General features: G+C 34.3%; 2 protein-coding genes across 2 annotated transcripts; both read left to right on the forward strand.

Moving 5' to 3' along the window:
* Positions 1 to 1,035: 1,035 nt before the first annotated feature.
* On the forward strand, positions 1,036 to 1,605 carry LOC145795777 (secreted RxLR effector protein 161-like). Its single transcript, XM_082880678.1, has one exon. The coding sequence runs from the start codon at positions 1,036 to 1,038 to the stop codon at positions 1,603 to 1,605; it is 570 nt and encodes a 189-aa protein (XP_082736804.1).
* Positions 1,606 to 23,438: 21,833 nt separating this feature from the next.
* Positions 23,439 to 24,158, forward strand: LOC145795778 (zinc finger BED domain-containing protein RICESLEEPER 2-like). The gene has a single exon (XM_082880679.1). It carries the CDS (start codon positions 23,439 to 23,441, stop codon positions 24,156 to 24,158), a length of 720 nt encoding a protein of 239 aa, XP_082736805.1.
* Positions 24,159 to 26,599: the final 2,441 nt, after the last annotated feature.

Below are 26,599 nucleotides of genomic sequence, written 5' to 3' on the forward strand. Positions count from 1 at the left end.
AAGAAGGTGAGCCAGCACCAATTTCTAAGGTAAGTCCGAGTCCAAAGAGTGCACAAAAAGGCACCACTTTTGATGTTCCTGTCACTACAAGTCCAGAATTCAAACCATCAAAAAGGGTGAAACTGAATCATCCGATTCAACAGATGATTGGAAATGTCTCAGATCGAATGAAAATCCGAAGACAAATTCAGGAAGAGGTATCTCATATGTGTTATGTTTCATTAATTGAACCTAAGAATATAAAAAAGGCCTTACTAGATGATAGTTGGGTCAATGTTATGCATGAAGAGTTAGGTCAATTTGAACTTAACAAAGTTTGGACTCTTGCTCCCAGACCTAAAGACAAGAATGTGATAGGTACCAAGTGGATCTTTAAAAATAAATATGATAAGAATGGTATTGTGGTTAGAAATAAATCTAGGTTGGTTGCTCAAGGCTATACTTAAGTTGAGGGTGTTGACTATGATGAGACGTTTGCCCCAGTTGCACGTCTCGAATCTATTCGTATTTTACTTGATGTTACATGCTTTCTTGGGTTCAAATTGTTTCAAATGAATGTGAAAAGTGCCTTTCTGAATGGGTACTTGAAAGAAGAGGCTTATGTTGAGCAACCAAAAGGGTTTGAGGACCCAAAATGTCCAAACCATGTCTACAAGTTAGACAAGGCATTGTATGGGTTGAAACAAGCCCCTCGGGCTTGGTATGATCGACTTACTACCTTTTTTTCTTGATAATGATTTTCAAAAGGGTAGTGTGGACAAGACTTTATTTGTGAAACATGCTAAGTCTCATATACTTGTTGCTCAGATTTATGTTGATGATATTGTGTTTGGATCCATGATAGATCATCTTGTGAAATATTTTTCGGATTGCATGACACATGAGTTTGAGATGAGCATGATGGGAGAGTTGTCTTATTTCTTAGGTCTTCAAATTAAATAGTCTCCTTCAGGTATGTTTGTCTCTTAGACCAAGTATGCCAAAAATTTTGTGTCTAAGTTCGGTCTCGAGTCGGCCAAACATGCGCGTACTCCCATGAGCACCATTTTTCACATTTCCAAAGATTCTTCTGGCACTGATGTTGATCCTACCTTTTATAGAAGTATGATAGAGAGTCTCTTGTACCTCACAGTCAATCGTTCTGACATTGCATTTAGTGTAGGTGTTTGTTCCCATTACCAAGCCTGTCCTAAAGAGTCTCATCTTCTTGTAGTCAAACGCATCATTAAGTATGTTAATGGGACTTTGGGTTATGAAATTTGGTTCTCGACTGACACTACAACTGATGTCGACTGGGCAGGGTGTGCTGATGATCGCAAGAGCACATCTGGAGGGTGTTTTTACTTTGGAAATAATTTGGTTGCCTGGCATAGCAAAAAGCAAAATGTTATCTCTCTTTCAACCACTGAGGCTGAGTACATTGCTGCAGGGAGTTGTTGTGCCCAAATGTTGTGGGTGAAGCAAATGCTTCATGATTATGGTATAGACCAGAACACTCTCACCTTCTTCTGTGATAATACTAGTGTCATTAGTAATTCTAAAAATCCAGTCCAACACTCTCATACCAACATATTGACATTCATCATCATTTTATTCGAGTGTTAATGGAAGAGGGCCTTGTTGTTTTTGAACATGTACCCATTGAGCATCAAAAGGCTGATATTTTTAGAAAACCCCTTGATCTTCTTAGGTTTGAGTTCCTTAGAAAGACCTTGGGTGTTGTGCTTAGTCGCTAGGGTGTGACCTGTTACTAGAGTGGGTGAAAGTGATTGACTTTATGTGTGCTTGGATGCTATAATCTCATTGACATTGATTCTGTCATCTCTGCATTTTGACTCATATGAACACCTCTCAAGCTGTTTGTAAGATTTCATTCTTCTTTGTTCATAGTTTATTCTGAATGCCCATGCTCATTGATTTCATGATCTCATTCTGTACACATTCTTGAGATAAGTTATTGTAAAGGTTTCCGCACAAGTGATCAAAGTTCTCTATGGACCACTAACAGTGTAGCTTATATATTTTCAGAGGAATTGACCAATACTGGCATATCATGAGTGATATTAAGTCTCTTAATTATCTACCATCATTTTTCACTTCCACAGCTCCTTCCTCGGTTCACTAAAGTCCATGTATTAGGAAAAGGATACCTCAGAGACACCAATCAAGCCATCCTTATTGATTTCATACTTCTCTAATTTGGTCTCCATACTTTTGAGCGTGCATGCCACTAGTGAGTGCCCACAAGCAATAAAAGTTTAAAAAAAAAAAAAATGACTCATTGATTGAGGAGGAGCCTCCGTTTTTACTCAACAAATACCCCTTGATTTCTGGTGGTTTGACTTTTCTCAATGATGTTTAGTTACTCTTGCCTAAGTTCAGCCATCCGATCACTATGAAGATTAACTCTAGCTCTATGGCCTCTCAATGATTGCACACGCACATTCTTTATGTGAGCTTTCATGTTTGTCTTTGGGTTGTGCATTCCCATATAGCTTATGCTCATTGATCAATTTTTGTTGGATTTGCTTATGATATTGTGGTTCATAATGTTGAAATTGCGAGTTTATGGGCTTTATGGTTCGTGGATTATCACATCGTAGTGTCATATTCTGGCTATTGTGCTCACCTCTCATTGTTTTAGGTTCCATTTGGCAGTGTGAGCTGGTTTTCACTGCTCAGAAGGGTGTTTTGTTCTTTTGGTGTTTTTTCTGATCCGCTCGAGCGAACCATTTAGCGCTCAAGCACTTTTTCCTTTCATCCAGTACTTTTGCAGAGTGCGCAAGATTCTGATAGCAGGTTTTTTATGCTCGAGCGTCATTTCTTCGCTCGAGCGGAGAGACCCATGTAAGTGAGTTCGCTCAAGTGTTAAGTCTTATGCTTGAGTGGTAAGCCCTCGTATATATTCTGTAACCCGTCCTTTTAGTCGCAATTTTGTCCTTCTTTTCGCGATTGTCTCTCTCTCTTCTCTAGGGTTTCGATTGCAACTTACTTGGGCTGTGTTTTGGTCATCTCTTTTCTTTTTCATCCTCTGATTCATCTCTGGTAATTTTCTCACCCCAACTTTTTCTTATTTTCTTTACTCTCTCTCTCTCTCTCTCTCTCTCTCTCTCTCTCTCTCGGGGTCTGTAGACTGCCCCAAACTCTCTCCGCGCGCAAGGGTGCGAATTGGATTCTAGCTACTACGGTTCGGACTCCTGTCACGGTTCTAAATCTAATCTCACAAAGTGCAATGTAAGACTGATAAATCACCAAAAAGTCCAAATCCGACAAATCATTTTGGAAAATCGATTTTAATCAATAAGCGCCAAACATGGACTACTTTGCCAGATTTCAGAGGCGCCACCTAAATATTTTGTTTTGGGGAAATTTAGGAAACCCTAACTCGTGCCTAAGGCCACGTGTCCATCATCACCAAAGTTACCTCGGCTCGGGATCTTGGGTACGAGAGGGGAAGGTCCTGAAATGAGCACCCTCGCTCGCCCGATCAAAGGATCAGCCTCTACTAAACATGATATGTTATTTTGAAAACACATGTGTTCTTTTTCCGGTTTATTAGCTAACCTTACTATGTGATGCGCACAGCATACAAGTATAGACTCAATCACGAGAATTGAAACAAAACAATTCAATGTTTGTTTTTGAAAATGGTTTGAAAGTGCTACTCGCAAGTAGGCTAAAGCGCGGATTTGCCACCCTCAAGTGGGCTTTAAAACATGATTTTGCCACTTCGCAAAGTGGGTTTAAAACTCACAATCATCGAGTTGTCCCAATTCAGGCAATCGAGCCTTCACCCACAGGCACTCATGCAGTTAAAGCACTTAAGCAAATAGCCTCATGGCGAGCATGCTGACATGGCAACACTTACACACATGCAAGGATGCTAAAGCATAAACACTTACGGTGTACTCAGAGCCAAAAAAGAAGCTAATTAGAAATCAGGCATGATCCTAGTTATGTCAACAATGCCTAATGCAACGCATACAAAAATGCAACTAAAATAAGCTCGGCTATCTAAGATGGCATATGAATGCAACACTCGATAACATGCTTTGAAACACGTATTCAAGAAAGTGTATTGAAATACGATGCAGTTTGAATGATGTACCGAGCCCGATGCATGCAAGACAAATGAATGATTCACGCATGCAAAGTATAAGTATGCTAATTGAAATATGCCCTAAACTAACCACTGAAAACGGATAAGTAAAAGGGAGAAAGACGCGGGGTTGGAAGACATTCACAGACACACGCACACTTATTACAACATTTACCCTCTCGATGGAGGGTCCGAATGAATTTAGCTAACTAGCTACACTAATTAAACTGATTATTACAAACCAACTAATTAACTATGCTAAGCTAATTAATTATTACAAAACTTTGACTAATTAATCAAATTATTTAAGTTACAAAGCCAACTAAGTATGAAAATCATCTAAATTAGGCTGCTACAGCTCTGCCTTGAACAATGAAGGATGCATGCTTGGTTTTCGCCCCGAAAAACTCTCTGGTATGCTCTTTAGAGGCTCTGTTTGCAGGGTTTCTCCAAGAACTTGCTGCTGAACCTTACCAAATCAATGCTGGGGAATGCACCAGTGGCCTGCCGGCTATGAGGAGCTGCTGCCGACCCCCCTGCCGGCCAAGAATGCACACTGCCGGCCACAGATGAAAGGGTGCCGGCCAACAATGAAGAATTGCCAGCCACTGGTGTGCTGTGACACCAAGCTGCAACAAAGCACAAAACAGAGGAAATTGAGGGTCTCCTAAGGGTATGCACGTACTATGCCACTCCATATCACCTCAAAACATCAAGAGAGAGGCACCATTGGATCCAAGACCATCAATCAAGCATCTTAATGCATGATGACCAAAGATCTAACTTGCACAAATTCAATAAATGCAATGCAAACAAGACTCTAAATCCATTACCTCCTCATGGATGATCAAAGGCAACGAAGACAAAGGGGATTGGCTCACTTTCATCACTTCAAGTATGAAGTGGGCCAATCAACCTTGCGTTCAACATAACGTCCGGTTGAATATCGTGCAATGCAAACAACATGCTACGCTTGGCATGAAACACAAGACTCTATCATGTAAACAACACATGCATAGCTTGTTAAGGGACTAAAATGATGAAACTAGTGAAGGACACAATACTAGAGACATGCAATATAATGCTCAAATGATCATACCAGCTATGGACAGACCTAGAACATGCCAAATCAGTGGCCTAAACATGCTGAAACTCAAGCACAAGAAGCAAGAAAAGCATGCCCAACTTATGGCTCGCAAGCAAGGCACAAAGCTCAACTCTCAAACACAATGAAAGAGTGATATGTGTGAGAGTGAGACAATGATATATGCTCTGAATTTACATGCCAAATTATGCCATATCATGCAAACAACACAAGTATAGCATGTTAGGGTCCTTAGAACTCAAAGCTAGTCAAGGGCTTTACGCAAGAGGCATGCAATACAATGCACAAACAACCAAACCAGCTTTGGACAGAGCTTAATCATGCTAAATCAGAGGCTACAACATGCTGGAATTGAAGCTCAAATAACAAGAAATGCATACTCATGTATTGACCCATAAACAAGGCATAAAGGCACAACTCTCAAAGCCATTGAAAGAGTGATTTAAGTGGAAGTATGACAAAGATATAAGCTCTGAAATTACATATCAAATGAAGCCATAACATGCAAAAAGCTCAAATATGACATGCTAGGGGTCCCAAAGTGCAAGGCTAGCAAAGCCAAATACACTATAGCTATGCAAAGCCAAACATGCATGACCAAAAACACTTAAATTAGACCTCAAGCACGTTAAATCAAAGCCAAAAATGTGCTAGAGTAGAGCATACACATGCTAGATCAATAGACTAAAACAACAAACATGCTAGGTTAGTGAACCAAAATTGCACTACAAGTGCAAGGAGCATGCAAGAGGCAACCAAACCAACACAAATCAGAGTTATGACATGCCAAATAATGGCTAAAAATATGCTTGAACTAAGCAAATTCGAAGCACAAAAGCATGCTACTTTGCAAGGCTACAAGTAGGATTACACTACAAGTATAAAAAGCATGCAAGAGGTGACCAAGACAATCAAAAATAGAGTTATAGAAGGTCTGAAAAGTCACAAAAATATGCTTGAACAAAGCCACAAAGAAGTAGAAACACATGCTGATTTGATAGGCCAACAAGACAAGCAAGCCAGACAAGAGGAGAGGGGACCACCCTCTCCTATTTGGGACCTCAAAATTGGGTTTTTACCACTGAAAATTCTTTGGATTTCAGTGGTTAAAAGGCCACGAAAAGTTATTTTGAAAGGCCTTGAAAGATAGCTTAAAAGTCTTTACAAGCCAAAGAGTAAAAGGGAGAGACAACCCCCTAGCCAAACAAGGCTTAAACCACCATTTTAGAACCTCAAAATCAGAGTTTTTTATGTTTCAAAACCAGCCCCAAAATAGTCCAAAACAATGAAAAAATGATGGTGAAGCAAGTGTGAAAGACAAGCTTAAAAGGTGAAAGTTTTACCTCTTGGAGGGAAACACACTTTGAGGCACAAAACCAAGTCAAAACCTCCTTAATGAGCTCCAAGAAGACCTTCTAGCAACCTCAGCCCAATGATCAACAACTCTTGTTAAGGGTTGATAGGTTGAAGATGATTGTATGCAAGCCTTCAAGCACAAATGCCCAAGAGAGAGTGAAATCTAGAGAGAATATTGAGGAGAGAGAGGCTCTCAAACTTCTTCCTCAATTGTTTTCCAAATGTTATAACCCTTGAATATGAGATATAAGGCTTCATTAAAAACTCTTCTTGTTGAAAAAGTTGAACATTTGTACAGCATAGCTTTCATCATCAGGTGATCAACCCAAGGCGCCCAAGTATTAAGAGTAGTTAAAAATTGGGTGTCTATAGTGACATGTAAGATGGACGACATGATAAACAAATTTTGGCATATAAAATATAGTCCTAATAGAATTATTGTAAAAATATGGTAGACGCGGGAGGTACATGAAAAATATAAGAAAAATTGTATTTGGTTTCAATTTCAAGGGTAGATTTGAATGATGCAAGAATGAGAATAGTTGTATTGGAATAGGGATAGCAACGAGATGGATTTATAGTGCACTACCCTTGCCCTGTATCATATCAGGGGTGGGAAAATCGGAGAGGTTGTAGAGTAGGGCCAAGCAAGTTAATTTTATAAAATAAAAATATTAATAAAAATTAGAGATAATATAATTTATTACGGATAATCATTTATAACTAATAATAGTTAAAAAGATGTAAGATAAATAATGGAGTGAAAATAAATGTTAAGTGTAATAGTTTAATATTTTAATTTTATCATATTAAAAAAATTAATGTGTATATATATATTAAATAATTATAATAAGAGTGAGGACAGGATACAAGGGGCGGGGGTGCAAAATATATCTCCGCTTGTTTTGGGTATAGCGGGGTATGCAGAGCGAGGAAAATTTGTCATTCTTATATAACAATTTGAGGATTATTGGTGTAAAACTGTTGAGAAATTGCTTAAAAAACATGTTGAAGATATTTTATAGGGGAAATTATACCTTAGTGGTGTTAGGAAAAAAAATTTACAAAATGTTGATAAATATTATAAATATTAATAATTAAAATTATAAAAAAAAAAATCACTAATATGTCATATTTTTTCAAAATATGTCTCGAATGGTAATTTTTCCTATTTAATATTGGGTTGATGGAGATCACAAGCTGGATATTTTCTTCTTATCGCTCACAATAAGCAACAACATGTAATTTTAAGGTTATGATATTTCTTTCATAACTTGATATCAGGTCAACCAAATCGATTAATTTTGGTGATCAATCCTACTATCAGGCCATCCAATTAAAGTCATAGCAAAATCTCGTATGGATTAAGACCAAGAAATTGTTTATAGTTAAAAAGCTTCGAATATAAGACTTTACAAAGAACATATCCCAAACTCCAAACCCTAATTACCAAGCTAACCTTTGGGGTTATTTCAAGGTTCTGATAGGGTGGATTCAAATAACAAAAAAAATGTCCACAATGTATATTTTCTTATTGTTTGAAAATTATAAATTTATAGTCTTAATGGTTGTATTAACATCCTTTGTAATGCTATTATTTTAGAAATTATAGATTTGTAACCTAAGTGGGAGTATAAACACTCTTTATATTATTATTATAAGAAAATATATTATTATAGAAAAATGTTAGCCGCGGGCATTGATTTGCATGGAGATTGTGATGAAAAGTGTTTTTCTAAATAGCTAAAAAGGCTAAATGGTGTTTTAAAATTGATTAAAAATATATATATTTATTTTTTTTCTCTTGCACTTGCTACAAAGTTAAAATAAAGTTATTAGAATATGAAATATATTAATCAAATTTATTTTGAATCATATTCAGTTTTCGAGTACAATAATATTTACTGTGTTTGGTTATGGTTTTTTAAACACAGTTTTTTGAAAATTTTTGAATACTTGTTTGGTTATTTCAAAAAGTGAGTTCAATTTTCAAAATACATATTTTGAGGATTTCGTTCTTCACACATCACGTGAAGAGGCATAGGCATAAGTACAGCCTATTATGTACTCCTGATAGCCTCTTAGTTTGATATATATATATATATATATATGTTATATATGTATAAAAATATAATTTGGTATGTAGTAATTTATGGGTACATATCATACCATAAAATGTGTGACTTTATTATAAAATTTACACTCATTTTAACCACAAAAAATGTTTAAAAAAAATTCCAAATTTGCATTAAAAAATTTCTTTCGTAGAATTAATTTTTTATAAATGTTATGAAGCAAAATGTGTAAATTGTAAATTTAAACATAAATTTACAATTTAAAAAAAATAAATTTAAACATATATTCGCAATTTTTTTAATGCAACTTTGTAAAAATTGTGAAAAATAAGCAAATTGTGTAAATTGTAAATTTAAACATAAATTTACAATTTAAAAAAAAATTAAAACATATATTCACAATTTTTTTAATGCAACTTTGTAAAAATTGGGCATTTTTCACAAAATTCCGTTTTCTGAATTTTTGTATATAAATTCACATTTTCCGGAATTTGTAAATATGTACGTTTTCCAATAATTTGTAAATAAATTTTCAAAAATTGTGATTTTTTTAATGCCAATTTGGAAAAAATAATTTACATTTTCTATGGTTGAAATGCGTAGAAATTTTATGATAAAGCGACACAGTTATGGTAGATATGTACCCATACCAAATTATATTTTACTAATACATATATAACATGGACATATATATATATAAAACAAAGATGAGAATATTTTTTGATATGACAAATTTTTTTTAAATTGCCTCTTTCGTTAAATTGGAGGGAAATTTAAAATTACAATGATGTATTTTTTTTTGAAAACCAAACAATGACTTTTTTTCAAAATAGAGTTTTTAAATCACTTTTTAGAAAAAATTTTCCAAAAAATGGAACCAAACATAGTATTGCATTTATTACACACGTATATATACCTTTAATACAATTAAACTAACCTATAAAATACTAGTATAAAATTCTAAAAATAAATTATCATTGTAACATTATTTTTTTCAGTAACTTTTATCTGATACAAGACACTGGATCTGTATCAGACTGTAGACACAATAATAGTAGTTGTGTTTATGACTTCTGACTTGTTGAACCCCACGTTTTAACAACTAAAGCAAATCCAAGCTAATTTATGAAGTTTGGGGCATTTTACATGATCATGCTAGTGGAACAAGCTGTGGATTTACCAAGAAAATGGTGACGAAGTTTGTGGCATTTATACCCAATGTTAATATACCAAAATTTGGCAACTTTTCCACATACATTCATTTTCAGTGGGTGGTTATGTTTTTTTTTTTTTTTTTTTATGTCAAATTATAATAACAATTAATACAAATTTTTGTGCCAATTTCACACCAAATTAGTTAAAGTATCTGATTCAAAAAATCATTTTGGCCATATATTAACCACATTTATGTGACTTAAAGAGACAATGTAGAACAAATTTAACATTTCCTCGCACATGCAGCCTGAATAATATGTGGAGGTGACAACTAGATGAGAAGTGAGAGATGAGACATCGGGAGAAGATTTGACCAGCAAGAGACTACTCAATATTCAACTCTAATATCAAGTTAAAGTATCCAACTCAAAATTAATTAACCATGAACAGCCTCTTAAATATATTAATTAATATTAATTAAGCTTGGGTGACTTAAACGAACGAGGTTAAATAAAACAAAATTTGACGAAACACCGAAATTTAACTAAAGTCTTTTTTTTATATCTCATGATGTGATCAATAATTGGCATTTATATTTATATTTTTGTAAAAAAATAAAAGAAGTGAAATGTACATCATTGGAGCAATATAGGCGGCTTTTGAAAAGTTGGCTTTTAGAAAGAAAAAAAGAAAAGAAAAACCCAACTTAAAAACTAGTGTTTGGTATGAATTGCCAAAGTAGTGAAGTGTAAGTATAAAAAAATTAAGGGTAAATTATAAATACATTTTTTAAAATTTGTTTAAAATATTAATTATTTTTTATAATTTTAGAAATTACATTCTACTCAGGTTGAATTTTATAGCAGATGATCCATTTATTAATAAATTGTCAACTCAATTAATAGTTTTTAATGATGTCAAAAACATATTTCAATTATTAATTCATGTAATTTTATTATGTTATATGAGGACAATTATCAATTTTATTTTTTCAGTTAATTCTGTTAAATAAAAAATTTTGACTAACGGATATTTATAATTTTTTAAATCATAAGGGACAATCTGTATTTTAATCAAATCTCAGATGATATATTTATAATTTATCCAAAAATTCAATATTCCATCAATTTCTTACCACTTGTCTTAATTCTCTGTTAAGGACATAACAAAAGTTTAAAGCCAAAAATAAGATATATTATCATGTTAATCACAGTTTTTCATACTAATAAAAAAAGTTAATAAAAAGTCAAATTCTAAATCACACCATAATTAAATTATGAAGTTTTGATATTATAAGATGCCGTATTGTCATAATTTAAGTTTTATATTATCATTTTAGGATTTGATTACTTTCAAATTGTCATCTTAATTTGAGAGTGCTTGGATTTAGTAGGCCCATTTTAGAACCGATTTTGGTGATCAAACCGTTCACTTCCTAGAACTCACTGGGTAGAATATTTATGTAAAAAATTAAGACGATTAGACATTGGTGGCTATATGTTTAAATCATATTTATTTTTAAAAAGTGGACAACAAATATAATTTCAAGAATAGCCATATATTGTTTATAATACAAATGTGAATCAAACATATAGTTATTGATGTCCGATCATGTAGATTTTTTATATGAATATTCTACTCAATGGGTCTTAAAAAGTGAACTATTCGAATCACTAAAATTGATCACAAAATAAATCTACCAAATCTAAGTACTCTCTCAAATTAAAATAATCAACATAAGAGAAGCCTAATCTATCATGTTAATACTAGCTATTGGCAATGGTACAAATGTTATATTTCAAGGCAACACAATCCCTTAGCCATCAAAATTAGGAAGTGGTATGATTAAGATAATTATATTGGATTATAGAGATGGTGGGGCCTAGTTTAAGTGAGTATTAGATGAAATTAGGAATCTTAAGGTTCCAATGAGTCTCTTTTTATGCAATAAAAAAAAATGGGGACACGAGGATGTGTACAAACTCGTTAAAAAAAAAAAAAAAAAAATGTGTATAAATGTTTCTCATATATGTCTCATTAATTGCTTTACCAATCAGTGGCTCTATTGCAAAAGAATATATTTGTCCCCCACATTGAGTTTTGTGTTTTGAGACTGTCTTTGGACTACTGTGTAATGTATATACCTTCGAAGGAAAGTCCTGAATTTGTGGTTATATTTTTCATTTTATTTACAGTGCCCTCTCTCACAAATTGATTAAAAAAAAATTTAAATAAAAATAATATAATTTGTCTTTTATATTAATTTGGTTTCTATAATTTTAATTTTATCATTTTTTTTCTTCAATTTTTTACACTATGTCAATTCAATTCAATTCACAATATTCTTTACAAATTTAGACATAAATAAAAGGAATAAATAATTTCATATTGACCGCCAACCTCTCAAGAGAGCCTATGTTGCCATTTGACAACTTGATTTGAGACTAAAAAAAGTACAAAAAGACAAAATATATCAAATAAATTAATAGATAGAATAATACATTTAAATCATAATCATTTTATTTTTTTTTCTCGCAATCATCACATAGTCCAAAGTTCTTTCCAAACAAAACTAATTTAGCCAAGCTAAATTAGCCAAAAAGTTAGGATAAGTTAGCTCTTCCCAAACGAAGCCTATCAATGCAACTCAGAAAAATGGTTAGACATTCTATTTCTTTGAAGGGTTTGATTAACGAGTATCCCTACCTGTTTGGATTGATATGAAGGAAATTGAAGGAAAGAGTTGTGAGGGAAAGAAAAGGAAGAAGGAAATGGAGGGAAAGTCTCGTCCCTTTTGTTTGGTTAAATAATATTTATTAAAAAATATATTTAATTAAATATTTTAATATATTATTATGAGATACACTTCCCTTTCGTTTCTTCCTTATTTTGGAGGGAAAGTGCTTCATGCACTTCATTTTTCCATATTAAAATTTGTGAGGATATATTTTCTGAGTACTAACACGTGGCTAAGATGATGCCGACGTGTCAGCCGAGGTGCCACGTGTCCTGATTGTTATGCCGAGGTCATCTCAGATAGGCCGAGATTACCTCCGAAAATATCAGAATCCGAGATAAGCGGATGAGGGGCAAGAGTCCTAAAATGAGAGAAGACTTCAGTTTGTATTAAGATAAGACTCTTAGAGAGTTTATCCTAATCTTACTGGGAGTCCAAGATTAGCAGTAATCCTGAGTCCATAGAAGTTAGGCTTCTATTGGGACTAAGTTTATGTTGGCTATAAAAGAGAGGCACCCCCATGGGTCTAAGGTATGCTTTTGATACTCAAGCTTGTGAGTTTAGCACTTGATTTATCTTTGAGAGATATACTGACTTGATCGTTGTAGTACCCCCGGGTAGACGAACCACCGCCGGAATCTTCTCTTTCTGTTGCAGGTCAGCCAGATGCCATCTATTCTGCCGGTGCTCTCCAGCTGGTTACTAAGCAGGCAGTGTGGTCAGAAAATCACCCACACAAAATTTATTCAGACATAATTTTAATTTTATCCTTTTAAAATTATCAATCCAAACGAATTGCAAGTTCAAATTGATTGTATATTATTTATTGCATATATTCTCATATATTATAAATAAGCATTTTAAGTTTCTTATCAAGTATCCTAATGTTCTATTTGTTTGTTTGGAAAATATTTTTCATATTTTCTAACATTCGGTATAATAAAAAATAAAAGACAAAAGGACTAAAGTCTTACCAATAACAATGTTATCACACTATTACTCATCTCCACTACCAGCACCACGGCCACTGCTTGCTACCACATCACCATGCCATCATCTTCATCCCACCACTACCACCAAACATAAAAAAATACTTTTTGAAAAGAAATTTATAAAAAATATTTTTCGTCCAAACAAACAAAGCGTAAGGCCTTCTTTGTTTTCCTCAATATTACCAATCCCATGGACTCCACAAAACATGTTCTCATAGAGAAATGGTCATGGGACTTAGGGCCAATTTGGGAACATTAACCTATTTTAGGTCACATCACCTATCACCTTTTTATTTTTTACACTTTTTTCAAAAAAAGTCAAAAAATTAATTTTTAACTAATTTCTCAAAACAACCATTTGTCCCATGCGATTAGGAATATCTTCTAATAAGGGGACTAGCAGTCCTATAGAGGAGGTAGTATTCAAATCCAAATCACACGAGATTAGTGATAAAATGACTATTTTGACCCTCATTTTACAATATTAATAAAGTCACATTTGATATGATGAAGACTTTTACGTAATTTTATGTATTTAATCTCAACCACTTAATGCTTTCATATTACTATACAAATAAATACAATTTATCTTAATTCTCTAACTTAATACTACCACACTAGTTTTTCCCTCGTTCAATCTTACCATACTAATAATTCTTTAAAACAAATTCACTATAGATGAAATTTAGAAAAATGTCAAGGCTTTTTTGGGAAAATGTCAAACATAGATTGATTTTGTGTAAAGAAAAATCTCGATTGTAACTAAACAATTATTTTTTTTTTACTTAAATAACTTTTAAAATATATAAAAAAAAAACCATTTTAAAAAAAACAATACTTAAGAGTTGTTTGGGGTGTCCTAAATAAGTACACTTTTTGTCTTTTGAACTAAAAAGTGTTGGAACAATCTTCTGTGTATATAAAATAACCTGAAATAAATTCAAACAAAATGAATAAATAACATACCAGATTTATTTAACGAACTGAATTAAAAATTCAAAAACCAAGTCGAGTGTGTGACACTCTTTCCTTAAGACAGATTCGCCCCGCTACGGTGCTTACGGTTGAGTGGCGTCTATCTCCCAGGATACAATGATTTTCATAAATTGTTGTAGCACTTCAAACAATTTGTTCGGCAAACCAAACCTGTGATCTATACTCTCTTTATTTTCTATTCTAAAACTAAATATGAAGAATAAATGCACTAGAGAAAAATTGGATAGCAATTTAGACAATCTGCAGACTGATTTTCGGAACAATACTGGACTGCTTGAAATGGATTTGTATTTATAGACAAATATAGAGGTCTGAACAGGTGCAACCTGTTATAAATAGATTCTGCCTGTATGCCAAAGAACACTTTTTATTCAAACTTTTGGAAAAGTAACTGTTGGTCTTTTATTCAAACTTTTGAAAAAGTAACCGTTGGTCAAAGTTTAAAAATGCTATTGGTACATTATTTATTTAAACTATTTGAAAATTATATATATATATATATTAAACTATTGAAATAGTTTAATAAATAAAAGAAATGGTACAAACTTTAGGAAACTACTTAAGAACCCAAAATTTGAATTTAGAATTAAATTAAATTCCCACAATTGCAAACTTTAGGAAACCACTTAAAAACCCAAAATTTGAATTTAGAATTAAATTAAATTCTCACAATAATTTTTATTGAAAAAATTCAAAAGAATTTTTATCTAAAAAATTAATGTTAAACCCAAAAACGACGTCAACTTCCCATTCACTCATAAATGGTTTTGACGTTCCGTCTTCACCGTGTGACTTGCCACGTGGCAAGGAACACGTTATCTCTTCGGACCCACCCCAAAAGACATTTGGGGCTCACTTCATTTTGACCTTAAAGATGGCCCAAAATAAGTCACATAAAACACAATTTACCATTTTTTCCAACAATCCCCCACATGCATGGAAAGTATAATAGTGGATTGTATAATATTATTCAACCAAACTGATAGATCACAGGAATTGGGCATTAGTTTCACTATTATTTTCTGTATGCCCAAATTATTGAAAGCTTAATGTACTTGATGAACTGCACTTGCCCAGATATAGCTTATGCAATAAGTAAATTAAGTAGATATACGAGTAATCCGGGAGTAGAACACTGGAAAGCAATTATAAGGGTTCTAAGGTATCTCCGATTTACTCATAATATTAGACTGAATTATGCTAGATATCCAGCAGTACTTGAAGGATACTGTGATGCAAATTGGATATCGGATACAAGAGACTCAAAGTCCACTAGTGGGTATGTCTTTACTCTTGGTGGGGCGGCTATATCTTGGAAATCTTCCAAACAGACTTCCATTGCTAGATCTACTATGGAATCAGAATTCATAACTTTAGACAAAGCAGGAGAAGAGGCAGAATGGCTTCGCCACTTCCTTGAAGATATTCTAATTTGGCCAAAACCGGTGCCTGCTATATGCATACATTGCGATAGTCAATCAGCAATAGGTAGAGCACAGAGTCATATGTATAACGGTAAGTCACGACACATTCGTCGTCGACATAACACCGTAAGACAACTACTCTCTAATGGAATTATTTCCATAGAATATGTTAAGTCTAAAGACAACATAGTGGATCCACTAACCAAAGAGTTAGCAAAAGAGTTAGTTGAGAATTCATCAAGGGGAATGGGACTAACGCCTATTAAATAAGAGTTACCACAACAGTAACCCAACCTAGTTGACTGGAGATCCCAAGATCTAGGTTCAAAGGGACAACCGAGCTGTGATTGACTCAGAAGGATCACTGGGGAGTCTAACTCCTACCCATTTCTATGATGAAATAGTGATGACTGCAGCATTTGAGGTTAAGTAAAATTTTAATGATTCTTATATCTAGGTTAATCTAGTGGAGTATAGCAGGATACTCTTCATAAGAATCACCTATGTGAGTGTGAACTGGGCCGGTTCTATAAGATTTGTGAAGGGCTACAAGTCTTTAGAGCACTCATGAAAGACCAGGTTGTTCAGGGCCAAAATGAACACAATAGTGAGAACTAAACTGTGTCTGGAGATATACTGTGTGAGTTTTATTGTCTTGGTTTACACAAACGGCTGAACAGTTCAAGAGATCATGTTCACTGGTTAGCTAGTAAATCTGATAGTGTCTGACAAGGGAAGGTTCAAAGCCAAAAGCTACATATCCTTTGCAGAATATTTTCAATTTCTGTACTCTCTGTATTAGATCATGTTGTTGCATTTTCTCTCCGTCAAATTCCATTTTTGTGGGGGTTTGTTGAAAAAATGGTGTTTTATATGGCTTGTTTTTGGCCAACTTTGAGGCCAAAATTGAGTAGGCCCCAAATGTCTTTTGGGGTGAGTCCGAAGAGGTGACGTGCAACGTCTTTTGGGGTGGGTCCGAAGAGGTGACATGTTCCTTGCCGCGTGGCAAGTCACACGGTGAAGACGGAACGTCAAAACCATTTATGAGTGAATGGGAAGTTGACGTCGTTTTCGGGTCTAACATTAATGTGGGACTTTAATTTAAATGTAAATTTATTTTTGGTTTCCTAAAGTGGTTTCCTAAAAAATGATTAAACTATTCAAATAGTTTAAATATTAGTATTCCACATGTTTAGAAACTTTTCCACCTTTAGCATTTTTGAATAAATCTATTCAAATTGTTTATTATTTTATCCCATCAGTTCCTTTGACTTTGGACCAACGGTACTATTTTTTCAAATTGTTTGAAACTTGTTCTTCCAACGGTACTTTCTCAAACTTTTTGAAAAAAAAGTTATAGCAACGATTATATTTGTTGTGCACCTTTTTACTATTTTTGGGACCTGTTCGGGCAGAGACTTTGCCTATATATATAGCCATAAATCCAGCAACCAGGAGCCCGGAAAAATTTAGTCTGATTATTGTTTTTTGCTGTCCTAAATTCTGCATTTTTTCATTATTCTTCATTTTAGTTCTAGAATAAATATTCAGAGAGTTAGAACACAGGTTTGGTTCGCCGAACAATTTGTTTTGGAGTGCTACTACAAATTGGTTAAGATCATTGTATCTTGAGAGATAGACGCCACTCAACCGTAAGCACCGTAGCGGGGCGAATCTGTCTTAAGGACAGAGTGTCACACACTCGATTTGGTCTTTTAATTTTCATTTGGTTCGACAAAATAATTTCTGTAAGTTTTATTTTATTTTGTTTGAATTAGTTTGAATTTAGTTTATTTACACTGAAGATTGTTCCAACAATCATAAGACAAATTTAACATTTGCCATTAAACTTGTACTTTCCCCCCCCCCCCCTTTAGAGCCCTGTGATGAACGTTCTCCAGAAGACTTTCGTTTCTTGGTTTTTGAAGTATGTTCCACCACATTTGCCTTAGACTCCATAGGATGCTTACCAGCCCACTTTTCAGAATTGCAGTTGTCCTCTTCAATCCTTAAATGCACAATTAACTCGTCCATAGAAATTTCTTTGCGCTTGTGTTTGAGGTAGTTCTTGAATTCCTTCCAGCCTTTTGGTAATTTTTCAATTAAGTCTGCAACTTGGAAGGATTCACTGAGAGACATGCCTTCTGCGTAAATGTCATGCAGAATGATTTGGAAATCTTGAGCTTGGCTGATCACAGTTTTTGAATCAACCATTACAAAATCAAAGAATTTGCCAACCACAAATTTCTTTGAGCCGGCATCTTCCGTTTTGTACTTTTTCTCCAAAGACTTCCAAAGTTCCTTTGCTGTCTTGATAGGACTGTAGACGTTGTATAATGTATCATCAAGTCCATTCAAGATGTAATTCTAGCAAAGGAAATTGGCATGTTTCCAAGCATCAACTGCAGCAACCACTTGCCGGTCGGTTTCATCCTCTTTCAGGATAGGAGCATCTTCACGGAGGAAACGAGCCAAGTTCAGAGTTGTAAGATAGAACAACATTTTCTGTTGCCATCTTTTAAAGTCAGTTCCTGAGAACTTCTCTGGCTTTTCACCGTGATTTACCGGTACTGTTACAACTGGAGAGGGGGTTGGCGTCATTGCAGCCACCACAATAGTGCTTGTTTGGGCATTAGTTTCACTAGCCATCAATTCTAATTTATAAAACAAAATTATCATTAGAATTTACACTACACAGAAAATTAAACCAAATTCACAGAATTAAATTCTGTAAAAATAAAAGAAACAAGAATGTAACTTTTATTTTCCAATTAATTTGGAAATAAAATAAAATTTTATTCAACCAAATTAAAGAAATAAACAATAACCAAAATTATTTGATGGCTAAAGCAAAAGAATTATTACGGTACAAAATAAAAGTGTTCACAGAATTTTTCACTATTATAATATTATACTTTCCTGTGATCTATTAGCAACAAGGAAATGCAACAATATGCAGACTATCGAAAGAGTATAAGTCAAAAATATCTTGCATCAGGATAGATAGCTTTCGGCCTTGAACCTTCCCTAGTGATAACCTATCAGATTTACTGGCTAACCAATGGACGCGATGCCTTGAATTATTCAGCTATTTGTGTAAGCCAAGGCAATAGATTTCACACAAAATATCTTCTAACACATCGTGGTTCTCACTGTTGTGTTCATTTTGGCCTTGAACGCGCCTGGTTTTCATAAGTGTTTCTAGAGAATTTAGCCTCTTACCACAAAGGTGCTTCAGGACCTGTCATTGCTACCTTAAAGCTTTGAGGTTCATTTTCTAACAGGTATGTCAGAAAATCTGGACCAAAGGATTTTGTTGTTAACGCTCTCTTACTTCATCTTGGTTCATCATCAGTTAAATCCTGTTGGTCAAGACTATTACTAGTCTCTTGTGTTTGATTGTCATTAGTCTCTTGACTTTGTGTACAATCATAAGTTCTTTTCTGTGAACTTAATTCCTGTCCTTTCTTGTAAGGAAAGACATGTTCAAAAAACACAGCATTCCTTGACTCTATAATAGTGTTCACATTTATATCGGGTATTTCTGATTTATAAGTCAGAAACCGATATGCACTACTCAAAAGTGAATTGTATATTCATTGGTTACAGAATACAGCTAATGTAAAATTTGGTTGAATAAAACGAATATTATAGATCACAGGTTTGGTTCGCCGAACAAATTATTTGAAGTGCTACTACAATTTGTGAAGATCATTGTATCCTGGGAGATAGACGCCACTCAACCGTAAGCACCGTAGCGGGGCGAATCTGTCTTAAGGGAAGAGTGTCACACACTCGACTTGGTCTTTGAATTTTTAATTCAGTTCGATAAATAAATCCGGTATGTTATTTATTCATTGTTTTTTGAATTTATTTCAAGTTATTTTATATACACAGAAGATTGTTCCAACAATCATTTATTTATCGAACTGAATTAAAAATTCAAAGACCAAGTCGAGTGTGTGACACTCTTCCCTTAAGACAGATTCGCCCGGCGACGGTGCTTACGGTTGAGTGGCGTCTATCTCCCAGGATACAATGATCTTCACAAATTGTAGTAGCACTTCAAACAATTTGTTCGGCGAACCAAACCTGTTATCCAATATCCAATTTGCATCACAGTATCCTTCAAGTACTGCTGGATATCTAGTATAATTAGGCCCAATGTTACGAGTAAATCGGAGATATCTAAGAACCCTTATAATTGCTTTCCAGTGTTCTACTCCTGGATTACTCGTATATCTACTTAATTTACTTACTACATAAGCTATATCTAGGCGTAGGGCTATTCAAAAATCCGTTCAAACCGGTAATCCGGACCGAACCAGACCGAATCATACGGTTTGGTTCGGTTCTATTAAGAATTGGTTCGGTTTCGGATTAAGAAATATGAGAACCGTAAAAACGGTTCGGTTAATGGATTTTATGAAAAAACCGTGGTTCGAACCGAACCGAACCGAATTTTAAAAGATATATATATATAATATCAAGTTTTATTTTTATTAATTGGTTTTTTATAAATTTAATAATATTAGGATGGTATAGATATGCAATATTAAGTAATGCCTCAATATTATTAGTTTTTATCATGAGTTAAATGTAATTAGTTTAAGTAATTATTTTGCTAATATTAACAATTTATTCTTATAAATAGAAATTTTTGGAACCGTAAACCAAACCGAAACCGAACCGTTTTTTCGGTTTGGTTCTAGTCCGGTTTTACAAGTGTAACGGTCTGGTTTGGTTCTCAAAATCACAGAACCGTTAGGATCGGTTCGGTTCTTGGATTTTCTCAGAACCGAACCAATCCGGACCGTGTACACCCCTATCTGGGCGAGTGCAGTTCATCAAGTACATTAAGCTTCTAATAATTTGGGCATACTCTAATTAAGAAATATTTTCCTGTACATTCTTAGAAAGATACAAATTAACATCTATAGGTGTTCTAGCAAGATGATCATCATCTTTGCTAAATTTGTCAAGTATTTTCTCAATGTAATGAGATTGTGACAAAGTATATCCTTCTGATGTTTTGGAAATTTTCATACCAAGTATTACATTAGTAATGCCCATGTCCTTCATGTCAAAATGTTTATTCAACATTTTCTTGGTAGTTTTAATCATATCATTATTACTACCAATGATGAGCATATCATCTACATAAAGACATACAATGACATAACCTTTATCTGTGTTTTTAATATAAACACATTTGTCACACTCATTAAATTAGATCACAGAATTTACGGTATAGAATTTTTCAAAAATATTACTGCCCAAACAAGTACTGCTGTAGTGGTTGCGATTGCACCAACCCCCTCTCCTATGGTGACAGTACCAATAAATCATGGAAAGAAGCCAGAGAAGTTCTCAGTAGGGCTGGGCACAGAACCCACTCACCCGCACAAACCGCCCGACCCTACCCTACCCGCAGCCTTTTGGGCGGTTTCGAAATAGGTAGGTGGGCGGGTGTGGGTCAAGGATTCTGCCAAAAATCGGGTTCAGGTCGGGTTGCGGTTCTGACCCTACCCGAACCGCAACCCGCGACCCGCGTATTAATTTATTTTTTTTTATATATATATATTTACAAAATAAACCCTTTATTTATTTATTACTTATTATACCAGGGCAAGCTCATTGATTTGTTTGCCCAACCCGTCTCTTTCTCTCCTCTCCCCCTTTTCATTACTTTATTTTTCCTTCCTTAGCTAGTAGCAGCCGCTAACCCTAGCAGCAGCAGCGGCGGCGAGACGAGACAACAGCGATCGGTAGCAGCAAAGCAACCAGCGATCGGCAACAACACAGCCCTATACGGTTCTCTCTCTCTCTCTCTCTCTCTCTCTCTCTCTCTCTCTTTTCAATCGATTGATGGCTCTCTGTTTGATTTGGCAAGCTGATCTATTAGTATTTGTATTCGTTTACTTTTTTTTTTTTGTTTTGCTTGTTTCATTTTTAAGTATAGTTGCTAACAAGTGAATAGAGACCCAATTTGAGTTTTTTGAAATTAGATGTTAGACCTCCACCCAAATATCTACATGATCGGTGCTTTAAATCTGCATATGATTTTTTTTTTCCCCCCTTCCTATTGTTGATAAAAAGCACATATGAATTAAAATTGTGTTTGATTTGTTAGTTATAGTAATATAATTTGAGAACAAAAAACCAGTGATAAAAAAAATGTTATCAGTCAACACAACTTTTTACAAATATTTTGGACATTTAAAAATAAAAACTATAATAATTTAAAATTCTGCTATTAATTTCACTTTTTTTGTGTGTGTGTGTATTTCCACCTTTTTAAAATCTTGCATAATTATTTTTTAAAATTCTATCATCACTCTTAACTTTTAAATTCATAATCACCCTGTATTGTGTGGTGCCAACAGATTTTGTCTTCCTGTGAAGGTCACCCATAACATAACCATAACAAACACTGATAGAAAGAGAAACAGTGATGAAGTTGTTGCCTTTTTTAGTGCATTATTATGGGACTTAAATCTTAGAATGACCTGTTATGGCCTTTTTTATTTTTATTTTTTAATTTTAAATTATTTTACTTATTTATTATTTTCATGTTGAAAATAGCTGATGCTTTTGCTAGAAAGCAAACAAATGAAGGTGTATGAGTGAATGAATGCCGTGATGAATGAGCAATATATTATTATTTTTGACCCTTTAGCCTATAAAAACAGCGATGAAGTTAGACATATTATTTGACTATTTATCCATAAATTTAATCAAAATGGTATTGGTATGGTATTGTATATGGTTTAGATTCAATTATTATACCATCCATGACTTAATTGTTATCTTATACTTTTTTAATTTTTTATTACCAGTTTGAATGGATAAAGATAACAATGCTAGTTTTGAATCTACCAGAAGCCCTATTGTTCCACCAGAATCATCTAATTCTTAAACTAATGTTTCCCCATCTGAATCTAAGCCTCCTAAACCCCCGAACAAAAGAAAGAGTGAGAGTAGTGGTGGGAGAGCACCATCCCCAGTTTGGGACCATTTTGATAAGGTTATAGGAAAAGATAAGAACGTAGAGCAGTGTGTAAGTATTGTTATAAAGAGTATATGGCCGATTCTAGGACTCATGGGTCTAGTAATTTGAGAAGTCATACCCCTAATTGCAAACAATTTCCAAACAATGATAAAGATAGGCAACAAACATTGAGTTTTAAACCAAAACAAAATGCCAAAGAAGGTGCTGAGGTTGTGGCAACAAGTTTTAATTTTGATGCTTGTAAAAGGGCTCTTGCCGAGATGGTGATTATTGATGAGTTACCTTTTCGATTTGTGGAGGGAGTTGGGTTTAAAAGATTTTGTTATGTTGTCGTTCCTAAATCACACTAATCCCATCTCGTCATACCATAGCAAGAGAGGTGACAAACATATTCAATAACCAGAGGGATAAATTGAGGAGGTTGATGAAGGGTCATAGAATTTGCTTCACTACGGACACTTGGACTTCTATTCAAAATTTATGTTACATGTGTCTAACGGCTCATTTCATTGATGATAATTGGAAACTACAAAAAAGAATCATAAACTTCCAACAAGTTGAAGATCACAAGGGGGAAACTTTGGGTAGAAAAATTGAGTTGTGCTTGCTTGAGTGGAACATCGATAGTATCTTCACTGTAACTGTTGATAATGCTAGTTCCAAAAATCTTGCCATTCAATACTTGAGAAGGAATACCAAAGATTGGAAGGGGACCATTTTGGAGCATGAGGTTTTGCATACGCAGTGTTGTGCACATATTCTAAACCTTATTGTGAGTAATGGATTGGAGGAAATGGATGATTCTATTGCAAATATTAGACTTGCGGTTAGGTATGTGAGGTCTTCTCCTAATCGGCAAGATGCTTTTAAGAAGTGTGCGGCCTATCTAAAACTTGTGACTACTACTCTTGTATGCCTAGATGTACCAACAAGGTGGAATTCCACATATTTAATGTTGGAGGCCGCTGAAAAGTTTGAGAAGGCTTTTAACCGTTTGAAGTATGAAGACTCCAATTTTGAAACTTACTTCAAGGATGTTGATGGTGGGATTAGGAGGATTCCAAATGAGGAGGATTGGAAAAAATGTTGGTTGTTTGTGAGATTTTTAAAACTATTCTACCTTGCAACAAAGAAATTTCCCAGGTCCCTTTTTGTTACTTCCAATGCATTTTATAAAGAGATGTTTAAAATTGAAAAGCACATTTAATCAATTAATTTTGGAGAATGATGATGTTTTTTGCACAATGGCTATGAGTATGAAGCAAAAGTTTAACAAATATTGGGGGGATGGAAATAAGATTAATTTGTTGTTGTGTGTTGCTGTTGCTCTTGATCCTACAAAAAAGATAGCATACTTGGAGTTTTGTTTTACAAATATATTTCATGGAGATAAGAGGAAGGTGGATGAGATGGTGAACAAAATTATTTCTTGTTTGACTCGTTTGTACAACCATTATGCCACAATTTATTCATCAAATGAGAGTGTCTCGAGGGTGACTGAAGTGGAGACAATGGTGATTGATGAGGATGATTTGGATTCTCAAATGGAGTTCCAATTTAATTCATATTTGGAAGGGCGCTTCACTAGTGGAAGCAAGTCGGAATTAGACAAGTACTTGGGCGAGGCTGAACATCTTGTAAAAAATCAGACATTTGAGATATTGGAATATTGGAAGAATAATGCAACAAAGTATAGAGTGTTATCTCAAATAGCAAAGGATGTGTTGGCTATGCCCATTTCTACCGTTGCTTCGGAGTCGGCTTTCAGTACCGGGGGACGTATCCTTGATCCATTCTGTAGTTCACTTGCCCCTTCCATGGTTGAAGCTCTTGAATGCACACAAAATTGGCTTAAAAGCAACCTTCCAATTTCTCTTCGAAAAGCAATGGATGATGTGGAGGAATTTGAGCAATACGACTCGGGTAATATGTAAATATCTCTTCATTTTTAATTCTATTATTATTTTTACTATGCAAGTTTATTTATCTTCTCTTGTTGACTCATGCTTTTAGGTACTTTGGAGCCATGTTCATCTTCAACCCCAAAGTCTAATGTAGATGCTATAATTGAACTTTAATGTTCATTTGGCTCATGTGTGAGATTTTTCTAATTAGTTGAGATCAGATTAATGTTTATTTATTTATATCTATTTATTTATATTTATTCATTTGGCTCATTGGAATTTTTTTTGGCAGATTGTTGGATGAGATTGGACATTGGACATTGGACCTAAAGAATTTAGTGAAGCCTTGGATACCACCTTTTGAAATTATTTTGGATGAAGCTTGTAGACAATGTTATTTTAGTTTGTAACTAATTTTTATTATTATTTTTTTTATTTTGGATGAATGTAAAATTTATTGGAGCACTAAATTTTAGGTAAGCTTTAGATTTTGAATGGATGGATGGACGGATGAAAACTAATTTATTTTAGTTTCTAACTAGTTATTATTATTATTTTTGCATTTTGGATTAATAGGTAAGCTTTGGATTATGGATGGATGGAGATAACTAGTTATTATTATTATTTTTGCATTTTGGATGAATGTAAAATTTAGGTAAGCTTTGGATTATGGATGGATGGAGATTGATTTTAGTGTGAATTTTAATGTTGTTTTAGTTTGTAATTAGTTTTATCAATTATTTTTGTATTTTGGAAGAATGTAAAATTTATTATATCATTATATGGGCATTTATGTTATAATTAAATTTAATTTATAACTTTTCCATAAATAAATAAATAAAAAAAGTGCTTAAAAAGTAGCCCAACATGTCAAATTTGTTCAAATTAATATCATAACTAAGCCCAATTAAAAAAAAAAAGCCCAAACCGCAAACCGAACCATACCCGCCCGCACAACCGACTGACCCACCCGCACAAACCGCAAACCGCACCGCGGGCGGTTGCAGATCTGTTTTCTTCAACCCGCACGTGTACGGGTTGGGTCGGTTTTGACCCGCACCCGGCCAAAACCGACCCACGACCAGCCCTAGTTCTCAAGAACTAACTTTAAAAGATGGCAACAGAAAATGTTGTTCTATCTTACAACTCTGAACCTGGCTCGTTTCCTCCGTGAAGATGCTCCTATCCTAAAAGAAGATGAAACCGACAGGCAAGTGATTGCAGCGGTTGATGCTTGGAAGCATGCCGATTTCCTTTGCCAGAACTACATCTTGAACGGACTTGACAACACATTATACAACGTCTACAATCCGATCAAGACAGCAAAGTAACTTTGGGAATCGTTGGAAAAAAAGTACAAAACGGAAGATGCCGGCTCAAAGAAATTTGTGGTTGGCAGATTCCTAGATTTTGTAATGGTTGATTCAAAAACTGTGATCAGCCAGGCTCAAGAATTCCAACTCATTCTGCATGACATTCACGCAGAAGGCATGTCTCTCAGTGAATCCTTCCAAGTTGTTGCCTTAATTGAAAAATTACCAAAAGATTGGAAGGAATTCAAGAACTACCTCAAACACAAGCGCAAAGAAATTTCTATGGACGAATTAATTGTGTGTTTGAGGATTGAGGAAGACAACCGCAATTCTGAAAAGCGGGCTAGTAAGCATCTTATGGAGTCTAAGGCAAATGTGGTGGAACATGCTTCAAAAACCAAGAAATGAAAGTCTTCTGAAGAAAGTTCATC

This window comes from Camellia sinensis, chromosome 7 (genome assembly GCF_055761805.1).
Source record: "Camellia sinensis isolate YWXY chromosome 7, ASM5576180v1, whole genome shotgun sequence".
Taxonomy (NCBI): Eukaryota; Viridiplantae; Streptophyta; class Magnoliopsida; order Ericales; family Theaceae; genus Camellia; species Camellia sinensis.

What these genes read in the sequence shown, in the direction of transcription:
- LOC145795778 (XM_082880679.1), top strand. Translation starts at nt 23,439, where the DNA reads ATGTGTCTAACGGCTCATTTCATTGATGATAATTGGAAACTACAAAAA.
- LOC145795777 (XM_082880678.1), top strand. Translation starts at nt 1,036, where the DNA reads ATGAGCACCATTTTTCACATTTCCAAAGATTCTTCTGGCACTGATGTT.